General features: G+C 44.2%; 1 protein-coding gene across 1 annotated transcript in view; it reads right to left on the reverse strand.

Annotated features, from left to right (window-relative positions):
- The window catches only part of LOC147747613 (uricase-like), a 252302-nt gene extending 238254 nt beyond the window's left edge, over window positions 1–14048 (reverse strand). Inside the window, exon 1 of the mRNA XM_086954295.1 lies at window positions 13881–14048. Within this exon, the coding sequence (XP_086810421.1) occupies window positions 13881–13910 (30 nt within the window). The 5' untranslated portion in view covers window positions 13911–14048. The remainder of the gene's footprint in view (window positions 1–13880) is intronic.
- Window positions 14049–14374: the final 326 nt, after the last annotated feature.

Raw genomic sequence — 14374 nt, forward strand, 5'->3', positions numbered from 1 at the left:
AAGTGCCAAAATCCCCTTGGAACAAGTTGGCTTTGGATATTATTGGTCCTATTGATGCAAAAGTACTAGGAGGAAGGTTTACATTGACTTTAGTAGATTACCATTCTAAATGGGTAGTCATCAAAATTGTAGAGAATTTCATCACCAGCACGGTTATTTCTTTCTTCAAGATGTATTTAGAAGTGAGGGAGTGCCCCAGATCCTAATAACAGACAACAGGGTTAAATTCACTTCATCACTAATGACTCCATGATTGAAAGGAACATCAAGCAATGTGTAAGTTGTGCATGTAGTGACAAGAGCAAAAAATTACACAAGTGTCAGATTTCTGCTGTAGAAGTGCCAAAGGCCCTTTGGAACAAGTTGGCTTTTGATATTATTGGTCCTATTGATGCAAAAGGACTAGGAGGAAGGTTTACATTGACTTTAGTAGATTACCATTCTAATTGGGTAGTCATCAAAATTGTAGAGAATTTAATCACCAGCACGGTTATTTCTCTCCTTCAAGATGTATTTAGAAGTGAGGGAGTGCCCCAGATCTTAATAACAGACAACAGGGTTCAATTCACTTCATCACTAATGAAATAGTTTTTACAAAAGTTTTCAGTAAAACACCTGCGATCCGCCCTGTATTGCCCAAAGACCAATGGCTTAGTGGAACGAGTAAACCGAATGATTAAAGATTGTATCCAATTAAATGTTTATAGAGGAACGAACATCGAGAAAGAGTTAGACAAAATTATGTGGTCTTATTTGGTAACCCCTCATTCAGTCACCAAAGTGTCACATTTCAAAGCTCTCAAAGAAAGAGAACCTGGCACTAAGCTATGTCCCCTGTGGATAGTTGGTAACAATGTTGGGGAGGTAGACCAAAGTAAGATAAGTGAAAAGATCCAAGAACATCAAAGGAAATATGTCAACAGGTATAACAGTAAAGTATCAGAAAAGAATAAGAATTGAAAAGAAGGAGACGTGGTAAGAATAACATTGCCAAGATCTGTTCATTCTGGCTCTTCAAAGTTTTCAGAGAAGAAGAGAATATGTAAAGTATTCAAAAATGTTCTACGTCTTGATGACGGACAAGTGCGGAGTTATGACAGAGTTGTAAGAGACTATCAAGAAGAAAAGTACACAGTTCCCCTAAGTAGAAGACTAGTAAGACAGTTAAAAACGCGAGTGAGTAAAGGCACACAGGAGGGGGATCCTCCTATTCAGAACTAGAGACCTCACACACGCAGCAAGCTTGGTGTCATGCTTCATCATATGGCCTTGCCCCTCGTCGGATCGGCGGTGCAATACCCGACGGGCACCCATAAAGGGGCTCTTTGGCGGGGATCTTCTGTTCCTGCCATATGGTGCTGTGGGTGTGAGGGCCCTAGGGAACAATGGTGAAGGGTGTAGATGTGTGTATTTGACTTAAAAGAGGTTGGGTAGTCCACAGGGAAATTTTAATAATGATCCAGATCCTCAGCGGCAGCGCGGTCTAGGTAGGCGGCGTGGTCCCTCCGTGTACAGGACATCTACAAAGAGGTGTCCAGACGCTTGGGGGAATCTGCTGAAGCACATGCTTCTATTACAGCGGGTTTCAACAAGACGGGACCCAGCACACACGACTTAATAATAGGGTACCAACAGCCGTTAGTGTAGATAGTTCCACTTGGTCCTGATAAAATGCTTAGTATCACTTTGAACGCAGTAGCATGAAACATGTCAACCACCACCACATAGAGTAGGTTTCTGCTTCCAGAGACCCTTAAGCCTGAGAAGCAACCACTCTCTCTGCTTTTAGTGAGGCGGGTTACCACATTATTAAAATTTCCCTGTGGCTACCCGACCTCTTTTAAATCATATACACACATCTACACCCTTCACCATTGTTCCCTATGCATAATGTTAGCCTTCTTGTCTATAATGAAATTCTGTTTCCTTGGCATTTAATTTGGAAAAACGTGATTTTGAGGTGATTTCCAGCACTTTGGTGATGCAAATATTGTGTAAAATCTAGTTAAATATACCGCCTAATCTAAATAAACTAGGTCAGCTTCCCTTGCAAGCACTTTTGCATAGATGGAAGATATGTGCACAATGCAACTTGTATTCTTATTTCACCTTTGAGAAAAGCAATAGGAAACCTTAACCCTCTGAACTTTTTTCCTATTTCTAAATGCATAATACATCAGGGTTGTGTGTATAACAAGTTTATACAAATTGATGAATTTTGAATTTCCTAAAGAATGAGCTCAACTTATTTTATATTTGAGGTCATAGTTACTAAGAAATAAATGCTTAATAATGGAAAACTTCATACTGGTGTATTTCTGAAATGTTAACAATTTTTGTTTTGGTAATTACCCTTGCACAGTAGCTCAAATGGTAAATGCTATAACTAATCAATTAGAGAACAGTATGTTATTGTGTAATATTTTTCAACAAATCAATTTATTTGTATGCTTATGTATTATTAAAAGTAAACTTTTTCCTTACCTTAATAAAAAAGATGTGCTTTTTGAGCTTATGAGAGAAATCATCATTCTAGAACAATGTCTTATTGGTTGAGTATTACTCCCAGTGGCTCCATGTGCAGGTTGAATATCATTGGAGTGAGTTTAAATCCCTTTAGACCCATGAAGAGAACTGGATTTGGTGGAGAACTGAAAATTCAATTTCTATGTCTTATTTAGGGTAGCATCAGTGATACTCATCTGTGATTCAAGAGTTCTAAGTTAGACTGTTATGTCATTCAAAGTCGATTTGTATGGCGCAACTTATCACATGTGAGGTTATCCAGGTGCTGGAGCAGGAACATAGGCCAGGTGAAGCTTCTAGTTGAACAGCCAAATTTTAAATTTTTTGCAAAGGTCGAGTAGCAAGGGGGACTCCTAATGTGTTGAGGAAGTTAATTCAAGGTCTTGAAGGCGATGGAAGTGAAGGAGCACCCTCTTGAATTGCTCCTGCAGATGCCTTGGATGCATGCGAGGGTGAGAGGCTGATCTTACCTATCTGGATGGATGAAAGGGTTGAAGTTGGTTTTTGAGGTATGCTGGTGTTGTGGAGGGATTCGTAGTGGCAGGAAAGCAGGTCAAATGGGCATAATTTCTAGAAGGGTAGCCACTGTAGCTCTGTGAGGTAGGTGTCAGGTCCATGTCAGGTTCCGTCAAGAGGCCTCTTTCAGTCCCTACGGTCAAAAGAAGATTTAACGCATTGCAGCAATTTCCAATCTGGGGCTCCATCCAGAAATTAGTTCATGTCCGCAGTCAGAGGGAGGGTTAGTTATCGCTTCCTGATTGTGCCACTGAGTGGTAGGGTTAGCGTTCTAGTCTTTCCAATTCAGTCCGCCATTTCCTTATCCCGCGCGTTCTATGTGGCGCACTTCAACTGTTCGTTTCCGGCAGTTCGACACCCTGATTTTGGCTCCCGTCAAGTCACTGCGTAATTCCAAGTTTTTTGCCCAATTCCAGTCAGAAACTCTTGAGACTTTATTTCTGGGCTTAGGGAGCTAGTTTTGCCTCTGTTCCAGTCTGTTTCCTGCATTCTGTATTCAGCCGCAGCTCCGCTATTCCAGTGTTCGGCGGTGTCGGCTCTATTCATGAAAGCGGCATTCTTCAGTGGACAATACCTGTTGGCAAGTAATTCTTCCGCAACTCCTCAGCACCATAGCGGTAAGAATACTTTTACCTCAAAAGACTTCTTGTTGCGCAATTTCAGTCCCGCGCTATATTGAGCTATTCCTGAGTCAGAGACTTCATTGTCAGGAAGGGTAGCTCTGTGTCCGAGTTGAACAGAATATTTGAAAAGTAGTATTTGTGATTCAGAAAAGACTCTTCAGTGATTCAGCCTTTCTAGAGTACCAGAGCCGTGGATGTCAAGTATAGAAATTCATCTACTGTTCAGCATCTACGTAATTCTACAAGTAAACGAGAGTATATATTATATGCATATGGTAATACTGTTGTCTACCACCTCTACTCAATTAACAGCCTAATAGACACTAACTTCAACAAGAGTCCTCTAATCTTCCATTAAGAACTTCTTATCGGGCTCTGCAAGAGAGAGGCAATTTCCACACAGAATCAGGTATAGAGAAGTGAGCTGAGAAAAGAGAGAGAGTGAGAGAGTTGATTTTCCCAAAAAAGGTTTGAACATTAGTAATGTTCTGTTAACTGTTTCAGGTGTTCACCAGCTACTCATCCCAGAGGTAGTGACGAAGACACCAGTGTGGAAGTCTCTCTTTGTTGTTTGTTATCCACTTCCCCTTTACCTTCCATTCCTGGGCTTGGAGCAATCCGGGTGCAGGGGTGATTGGGAATGTGGAAATAATCATCATAGAAGCCTTGGTCACTCGCTCCCACGGAAATCAGGACAATTCAGGTACTGCTTCTGACAGTAGGGGGTTATGTGAGCACTTCTGATGATGTCAAGGATTAGTCTGGCAGCAGTGTCTTCAATGGTCCGGAGTCTTTGTGTGAGCTGGTTGGAGGTTCCAACTTAAAGCGCGTAGCCTTAGTCAAGTCTGCTGGCTATGAGGGCCTGGGTGACAGTGTGTCTTGCATACATGGGGAGCCGTTTGAAGATCATTCTGAGAATGAGGCAGCAAGGTGCCGTCACAGCGTTAACCTGTTTATTCATAGTGAGTTTGTCATCTCTGGTGATGCTGAGGTTTCTGGCGTGATCTCTGAGGGTGGGTGGCACGTGGGTCCTAGTTCTGCTGGCCACCTGGATGAGTCCCTGGCGGAGCTCTCATTTTCAAAGATCAGGATCTCTGTTTTGTCCCTGTTGAGTTTTAGGCAGTTCTTCCTCATCCAGTTGGCCACATGGTTATGCAGGAGGTGAAGTTAGTATTGGTGGTATTGTTCTCATCTGTGACAAAGAGGATGAGCTGTGAGTCATCTCACAGGAGACAATGTTGATGTCATGGGCTTTTATGATGCAGGCTCGTCAAGAGCTTCAAAGGTCACTGATAGCTCAAGAAGCACCAAGATACATGTTTCACCTTCATCAGTGATTGATAGAATGTCATCTACCACCTGAATGGTGACACTCTGTAGTATAGCAAGAATGAAACTCAGATTGGTACGGTTTAAAGAGATTTTTAACTCAATGTGCTCTTGAGGCTGTCTAACTATAGTCCTTTCTAGAAGTTTGACTTAGAAGGGAAGGCAAGTGATGGGGCTGCAATAGGAAAGCTTATTTGGATGAAGGTCTTTTTTTGAGAATGAGTGGAATTTGACCAGTTCTCAGCAATGAGGAAAAGATACCTGTCAGACTAGGGACTTTATTGACATCATGATGCATGGGTTTAATGACAGATGAAGGAAATAGGTCATCTTCTCATGGCATTTCTGTAAAAAAGTGTGATATGGTGGTTAAGTGTTTTGAAAACCTAATTTTCACCTTTATGACGTATGACTGGTGAAACCTGTCTATTTTTGTATTCTGTGCTCCCAGCCCACCCGGGTTCCACCTGTGATGGCATGTCTTCTTACTCTCTGGCGTTGACAGTGGCAGCACAATCTTGCAGCTCTCAGAGGTTATCAGCGGATGCAGCAAAATATGATTTGATGAAATCTTTGTGGCACTTCTCAGCAGGAATTGATCAGAAAGACTGAGAGCCCTACTTATGTTACACGTTTTCACTACATTTGCTGTCTAATGTAGTCAATTGTCCTTGGGTGCTCTTCATATCGAGACATTGATGAGCTTCTCCTCAATGGAATTCTCTCCTCCTGCAGTGCTGTACACATTTCATACCTCCCTCAGCAGGTCAACAAGCTCCAAGGCACTAGGGGGGATCATCAACTCCATCAGCAGGGAGTGCAGAGTTCAAACGGTATCCCCTCACCTCTGGAAGACTGACTGTCAGGCAGACAAGTGCCCTTGTTACACAGTCTTCTTGAAGATCTCCCATCCTTGGTCAAGACAAACTTAGAGCATGTAACAAAGTGTTGTGATTTGGACCTAACTTTACTAAATATTTCCCAGACAGGGGATAGGGATCCACTGTCTTAATTTTAGAACCAGTTTGGGGTGGTTCTCTTTCAAGTATTCCTTCCAGGCTGCTCTCTAGACACAGACTTTGTGTAACGTGATGCTCCCCTGAGCAAGTAGTATTGACATGGCTGCTAGTAAGAGTACCATCAACATGAACACAATGCAGCATGAGATCTCTGCATCCGGCTGTCATCGTCCTGCCAGGAGTAGTTATCAGGGACAGAAACAAGAGCAGGTGTGGCATAGAAATGTTCTCACCTTCAACAACAGAAACACTAGTCTCTCCCCTCACCCCTACCATCCACAAAATGGCAGTGTTCAGGTGTCACATTTTGCAATTGTTTTATCTTCCTGCTAGGTAAAAAGGATCAATAGTCTGACACCTTATTCCTTCTGTACCAGAACCCTAATGGTGCGTCAAAGAGTTCATAATATCCTAAGGGAGGTCTTGTAAACGTCTGATTCAATAGGAAATTATTGATCCTACCAAATGTTCATATGTTGTTCCAAAAGTAACAGTAAACAAACAGCCAACACATGTTTCAAGGAATGTCCTCTTTCTCAAGACTATAAATAGACATAGGAAAACTCCATGGTAGAAAAGAAAAAAGGCTTCTTGATTCTCTTTGTACTCCGAATTATTAGAAAGGTCAAACAAATTTAAACTGTGACTTATCTCATGGTAAGGATTGTATTGAATGAAGAATGGAAAGAATGCACACTAACAATAAAGATTACTTTTAGAACAACATATGAAATTGGGGGGAAACAAGGAAAGGGAATAAATGAGAAAAACTGGCACTGCATCCCACTTTCCTTGGATTCATCTGTTTCATGGGATGGCACCTCTTAGTCTCGATGTTATGGAAATAGGTAGATCTGACCAGCTGTAAAGCAGAGGGCATAAGATCAGTACTTAATATCAGCCGAGTCTCAGGTTCCAACAACGGATGATGATATGCCGAGATTGGAGCCTACCAGGACTCAGGCAAAGGTCCCAAAATGTTGCTGAATACAGACCAGGAAGACTCTGACAAATTGGTCAAGAGACCGCAAAACCAACAGAACAAGGCTATGAAGGGGTTAACTGGAATTGAAGGGACTGAGAAGGATAAACACAGGCACAGAACGCAAGCCCCAGAAGTTTCAATAGGACTCTACTTCTCTTAACTTGGAAATGACCTCAATCCAGAAGGTTAGTGTGTGTGAGTTCACTGAAAGTAATTTGTCTATTGTTCTGGCCTGGCTAAGCTTCCACGGGCCCATTCTCCAGTTCCTTCAGCCCCCGTGCGCTTGTCACCTAGCCTGAATCCTGCTATTTGGAAAAACTAATCAGCAGCTCCATGCTAATAAAATCTTCATGGAACTCTTACACTTGTCTCCATCCTCCTCACTTCAATGTCTAGATCTCCAGCCTCCAGCAGAGGAATGCATGCAATACACTTACAGTGTCTGGGAAGCTATCCTCATCCTCTGTTTTGTGTCATTTTAAGCCAGGGGCATTCAAAATGGATCCCACTGGCTTCAGTATTAAGACTCACAGAAACATAGATTTACACACAAACACACACACATACAGATGTATAGGTGAAAGATTCTGGATCTTCACATAACAGCAGTACTTTACATGACTGGAGTCAATAGACAGTACTCTCACAGACACATAGAAAAAAGGTCTAGTTACAGTACAATAATAAAACAGGATAGGCTACCATGAACGCATTATGTGAGGCACCCGTGGCAGGGATGCTAGTCTGCTGTCTTCTCTGAAGGCATGCTTAGTCTGCCCCTTCAGGCCACAGGACAGGTCGAGACATTACGTAGTCAGGTACAGGCCTAGGCAGCTGCCCTTATGCTAGATTAGAGTGACACTGTGGTCAAAGTAAAAGTCAGGATACCAGATTCACAGGCACTCAGGGCAGGGGTTCACCCTACTCACCATGTAGGGGGTATTCCACTCACAACACATGGCACTGGGTAGCACTAATTAAAGGGAATATATGCTACAAATAAACAAAGATTTTCTAGAAAAATTGTTTCCCAGATGAAGTAGCCAGAAGACAGCCCCAAGACACACTCTAGAGTGTGATGAAAACTACTTAATAACAAAGTGTGTATGGCCTGCTATTTTGGAATGAAAATGTTGTGGTTGTCTTATTCTCACACTGAACTGACATATCTTCTAAATTTGTCAGTCAAAGAAAATGAGGCACAGTGAAACAAAGTGATTTGCCCAGGCTAATACAATTTAGTCAGGTGGGGAAAGGAGGGCTTGGTCCCAGGATTCCCAGTCACTGAGTCACACAGTGTGCAGTCAGTCACTGAACAATATCTCCTTCTCGCTTCAGTTTCACTCAAAAATGAACATGTTCTGCTTAGGTGACTTTCAAATTATTACACTGGGATCAATACATTTTATTAGCAAAGTACAGGTTTTACACAATGTATATATTTCTAAATTTGCATATGCAAGATTGCACATTCTCCCTGCAGACAGACCTTTCCCTAAAATCTCACCAACTATGGGGTGCCCCTTTTCTATTTCAGCCAGAAAAGAGTTCAGCTCCTGCCTTTGGCGGGAGTAAGACCAATTTTAGGTTGTGAATGCATTAAAAATAACTTATGACTACCGATAAACCTTTGTGATTGTGTGCATTCCCGAGCTTTCAAGGGCATCACTGCACTAGAATGCAAACTCTCCACCCCTGTCGTAGATGGTACCCTTGCCTATTACAACAGTATTGTGAGCGTAACTGGGTGTAAGAGTGGAAGATTAGCTTTTGTACATTCCTCATACTCATGAATCATGTAACGTTGTAAATGTTTTCAGTTCCTAGAACGAGGAATTTTACCTTATTAATGCTTACTGTTAATCTGTTAAACATGATATCAGAAAGGACGCTCACATTTATTATCCCAGGTAAAGTAAATATGGTTAGCATATTTCGGTCCTGAGTTTACTAGATTATCACGCATCGCAGTGCAGCCGACACAAATGCCGTGCCATGTGTGAAGGAGAGAGCAGGAGAGCGCCATATTTACAAAAATATGGCACTCTCCTCCCCTCTCCCTAGCACTGTTACACAAATATTCTGCTGTGTGTCACAGTGTTAGAAATGGGATCTCTGGTTGTCTGAGGTTTGCGCCAAAGCCAGGCAAAGACCACCACTCTAGTCGGGGCAACAGAGTTACACACCAAAGATAACCCCTGCTCACCCCCTTGGTAGCTTGGCACTAGCAGTTAGGCCTATCTCGGAGGCCATGTGTAAAGCGTTTGCGCAACCACACAGCAACACCATACCAGGCACACCACAAAAGGAACCCCACTAAAAGGTTATATCAAAAATTGCCTTTGTATTCTCATACCACATTAGAATAGTAATCACATAATCCACATTGTGCCACCTGGTACTAGGTAATATCTACAAGGGATTATGTACACCTGACAGGGCCCACTGGACCACTTTCAGAACCATCACAAAGTGAACTTAGTAAATGTAGGACATATCATAAACTTAGAACACTGCCAGTAATCACTGGCGGACACTGTACTCAGCATCATCTTGTAACATAAACCATATTATGCAGAGTATCACATTTAGGCATGAATTACATTCTGCGCCAACCTCACCAGCATAAACACATTATGCATTCATCCCATAAGTCTAAACGCATTAGACCCTAACCTAAGCATAACTCACATTAGGGGTAAAGCTCACAGTAGGAAATAACCTCACCAGCATAATCACATTATGTAAATAATTCCATACCCAAACACATTTAGAAGCAAGCACAGTAAACAATCACATTTCCTAACATCACATAAATAACATTAGGTCCTGCCGCCCTACATACCTCACAACTGGCCTTCTCTAGGGCTCAAATGCCCTCTGTCCAGAATGTCAGGGCTGCTGCCAAGGCAGCAGAATCCAAAGTGCGCAATTGCGCTGGGGCAGAGGAGTGCATCTCACTCCTATCTCATTCACAATAATGCCCCCAAAGAACTGTGGCCTAAACGTTGCAGCTGACGCTGCTTGCCATGCAGTTGTGAAGAATTGTAGGCCTTGGCACTCAATGTGCCCTCTGAAAAAATGTGCACAAAGCGTTGCAGCTGCCCGTGCTGGTGCAGCGCAGCTGTGAATCAGGAAAAGGAGCCATGGCACCACTGTGCCCTCGGGCCTCACTGGGGCTTTAACATTGCCCCCATCGCTGCAGTTGCCCACTGTCAAGCGGGGCAACTGTGACCATCTCGGTGAGGGTGCCCGGCACAATAGTGCCCTCTGGCCCCCACGGGGCTTTTAAATCAAATTGGCCTCCATCGTAGGAAAAATGGCGTGGGCACTACACTTGCCGTCTGAGTCCCACTCCGCGACTCTTGGGAAACAGAAAGGGCCCCAAACGTTGGAGCGGCCCCCTATCAGGCGGGGGTCGCTCAGGAAAGTGGCACCGATACTGAAGCCTCCTCATTCCTGCTCTGCTCCCGGCACCGTCCAGCGCGTGGTGGGCTCCTGCCTGGATTCTCTTCGCACTTCACCCGGGCCCCTTCCTGGGACCCGGGACTTAGCCTGGCATACGCAGGGCTCCCCTTAGTTCACAGGAGCGCCGCCCGACCACAGGCTTCTTCTCTGGATGCGGGCCGGGCTTCCCTCACAAATGCGGGAGTACTGCCCCGCGTCAGGCGGCACGTTGCCTAACTTCCTGCTCGGGCCGGCCGTGGTGATTTCCTTGGCAAAATTGTGGGGTGGGCACCCCAAAGGCAGATAACACGGGGTGGGCACCAGCATTATTATTAAACATAAAGCGGCCATGTTGGGTGGGCACCCACTATTTAAATATCAAAATGAGTGGGGTGGGCACCCGCCACTGGGGGCATCATGAGGGAATCCCTCACGCCGGGATTCCCTCCATCAAGACGAGCATCTCAGTGCTGCAGAGCCCTTGTGCTTCTTCCCTGGGGGAAATAAAGCATAGCGCTCATGAGGCGCTAGAGGCCGCAAAGATCCTAGAGTAAGTCCAGCAAAAGTTCCTTTAGGGATCAAGGGGACAATTCTGGGCCCAGGGAGGCAAGCCCTCATGGCTATTCCTCCTGGGCCCCAGCAGGTTCAGCAACAGCACCAGAAGAGAACATTTTCATGGGGTCACAGCCCCTATATTTATATTCAGCATTCCCCTTTGTCTGTAGCGCAAGGCTTCGGGAACCAGATGCAACTGGTTCAGAGGGGAATTGGAGCACTTTTTTGCAAGCCCCTCTTCCCCTTTGTCAGGTGGGGGATAGGTAATCAGATGCATCAAAGGGGCCAGAGCCAGCATTCAGTAGGGGAGGCACCATCCTATTCATAGTCAGGGAATTATCCCTCCCACTACTCCCAGCCCAGATGTCCTATTCAGCCCAGTGCTGACTCACCCTGCCCCTTTCTGGAGCCACACACACCTTCCAGTCCCTGTCGCTCACAAGCCAGACATGCAATTCACATCAGGAAGGCAGACACATAGCACACAGAAATGCCAACTTCTAAAAGTGGCATTTCACCAACAGTCATAATAAATCTGCGCACACCATTGCGCACCATTTATTCTCACAATTTTATACATACTAAAATCGACCACCCCGCTCCTACCATTCAGGAGTTACCACTGACACACTTAATCAGGGAATGCCCAATGTATTCCTATGGGAGGGCAGGCCAACCTTACCAAAGGCACACAGAGAGCACATGCACTTTACACTGGACCACAGTGCTAAAGTATCCAGAGGCCTAAAACCACCAACACCATGTCAGAACTTAAGGAAAAAAGTTTAGGGGTAAACGTGCCAAAAGGGCCAAGTCCAACACACAGACACACCTTTGCACCATAGTGAGTCTAGCGTAGGTTTGGTACTAGAAGGATACCCTTCCAGTACAAAATACTATACTTAGACCAACTTTAAACCTTTTCCCACTTTGTATCTGTGCTATGCAGTGCAGCACACATGCCAAGTCGGAAAAGAAAGGTGAAATGAAAGTATTTCTCATTCATAGCATCTATTGGAATGTTTGCAGTTTTTTGCCACAAAACCCTGTCTACTTTTATAAGTAAATAAGGTCTTGCATCAAAAACCTTTAGTGCTTGTATTGGGATGCGCATGTGCCACCCATGGAACGCCCCCTGCTTTGCGTTCCTTTCCAGTGATTTTCCAGCACAAAACAGGTTTTGTTCTGGAAAGTAAATACATCGACTTGGGTCACTTTTGTGATGCAAACACAGCCTAAAATCTTAGCAAATATACCCCTTCATGTGGTTCTCTAAAGTACGGGGGTGCACAGGGAGTCATCCAAGTACCTGGCTCTGTACACATAGGGGCATATTCACCAGAATTGTGCTGCAGCACAAAAAGTTACCTTGCTGCCCTGCCTCAGAGGGAAAGGGCAATAATGCACCATATTTATCCAATATGGCCCATTCCTGTCCTTTCCCCCTGCACTGGTGCCGTTTTGGCAGCCTATCACCAACTCAGGCACCCTGGCACCTTGGTGAAAGGGTGCCTGTGTTGCATGCAGGATTGTTTTTGTGCAGGAAGGAGCACCCTGCTGCACAAAAGCAATCCAGCACACACAGAAAGAGGAAAAAACGAGGCGAAATAAGGAGAGTTCTTTTACGCCTCACCTGGGGAAGCGTATATATTTGGCACATTCCCAGGTTTACCAGGTTTGTTAAATCTGGAAATGCGCCAAAAACTATGGAATTTGCATGGGACACAGACAACAACACCCATTGAACACCTCCCTTACACGGAGTAACGAAATGCAACAATTTGCACTGCTTTGCATTACTTCATATTTATGAAGCCATTCAAAGCCACGAAAAGTGGCTTTGCGTGGCTTCATAAATATGACTTCGGGCTTTGATTCATGCATGTACCACGTTGCATGGTGCAAGAATGGCGCCAGGCCCTCATAAATATGCCCCTTAGATTCTGATATGGACAGAACAAATGAAGGTGATCAATAACTAATTGTCACACGTTTTAACAATAAACCACGATAGCGACACGAAGCTACATCTGATATCAATGCAAACCTGTAAAACCTGATTCTCTGGTCTTATTCATTAACCAGGCTCCATTATTTCGTTCTTTAACCCCTTAGCTGCGGCGGCTATTCCGCCACAGTGCTAAGGGGGAGGGCGGCCGCGCGGCGCTCCCATGCTTGGGACGGAACCGCTCCGTCACGAGCCTCGGGTGGGCTGTGCTTGTGACGGAACAGTTCCAATATGGCCCCGCCCGCTTAATAGAACACGCCGCGCAGGCGCAAAATCAGCGCCGCGCAGGCGCGGTGAGCGGGCCATGACGAACCGTTCCGTCACCAGCACAGCCCACCCAAGGTTCGTGACGGAACGGTTCCGCCACGAGCACGCAACGGGTTAAACAGGATATTATTGTGTTGACATAGCTGCCAAAATAAACTATTCATTTACTATGAACACCAGTTTAATATCCATGTATACAAAGACTAGAGGGCACGACAAATCCAGTTAATTAACATACATACCTGTGAAAGAGCAAAACCATTGTAAACGTCTTGCCGTCTGGGTCAAATTCGGATTAAAATGTAACACGTTCTTCGCAAAGGCCACAACCAAATCCACGTACTACATTGACACGCCATTTACCTTTTTTTTTAATTTCACACTGTAAAGCCACATGGGGGGTGGGGGCGGTTCGGGCTTATAGAACTTTTAAATCGCACCTATGAGTCGAAATAAAACTCATACCACAAAGAAACATTTGCAACTGAATAACATAATATGAGCTAGACATAAGAAAGAGACGGCATTTGCATTAGTGTGTTTTGAAATAAGTCTCATTTCCAAACAGCTATTTATCAATTATTCATAATTAAAAAAAATCTCACCTTCTTAGATCCCGCGTAGAATTGAGCCATATTGAGATTTGGAATATATTTGAGTAAAGAGCACACAGCGACGGCTTTAAACACCTGAAGACAACCTCACATTGGCATGGAAGAAAAAAATGTCACTGAAAGAGAAATATTTAACTATGCCTTGCAGCCAATCGCTGTTCTTTTTTTTTCAAATGCTCACTTTGACTTTTAGATGTGGGAGGAAGTAGGAGGGCGTACACCTATCCGTGGGACACATACGATGTTGCAAAATAGCTTGCTTTGAAGCAGTGTTGCTGTTTATTAACAGAAATCGTTATTTCGCTGCCAGTAGAATCCAATGAAAATACGCTTGTGGCATGAGGTTGGAGGTAAGCCCATCGCACACTATCCAAACATAATTTAAGGACTCGAGTTCATGTGAGCATTGCTCTGGGTTCATCTGGGTTAAAATGTTTTTGCAGACAACCAAAGCATCGTGCGATAATGATGCACAGCAGTGCCCT

The sequence above is a fragment of the Lissotriton vulgaris genome, chromosome 1_1, assembly GCF_964263255.1.
Source record: "Lissotriton vulgaris chromosome 1_1, aLisVul1.2, whole genome shotgun sequence".
NCBI classification, from domain to species: Eukaryota; Metazoa; Chordata; class Amphibia; order Caudata; family Salamandridae; genus Lissotriton; species Lissotriton vulgaris.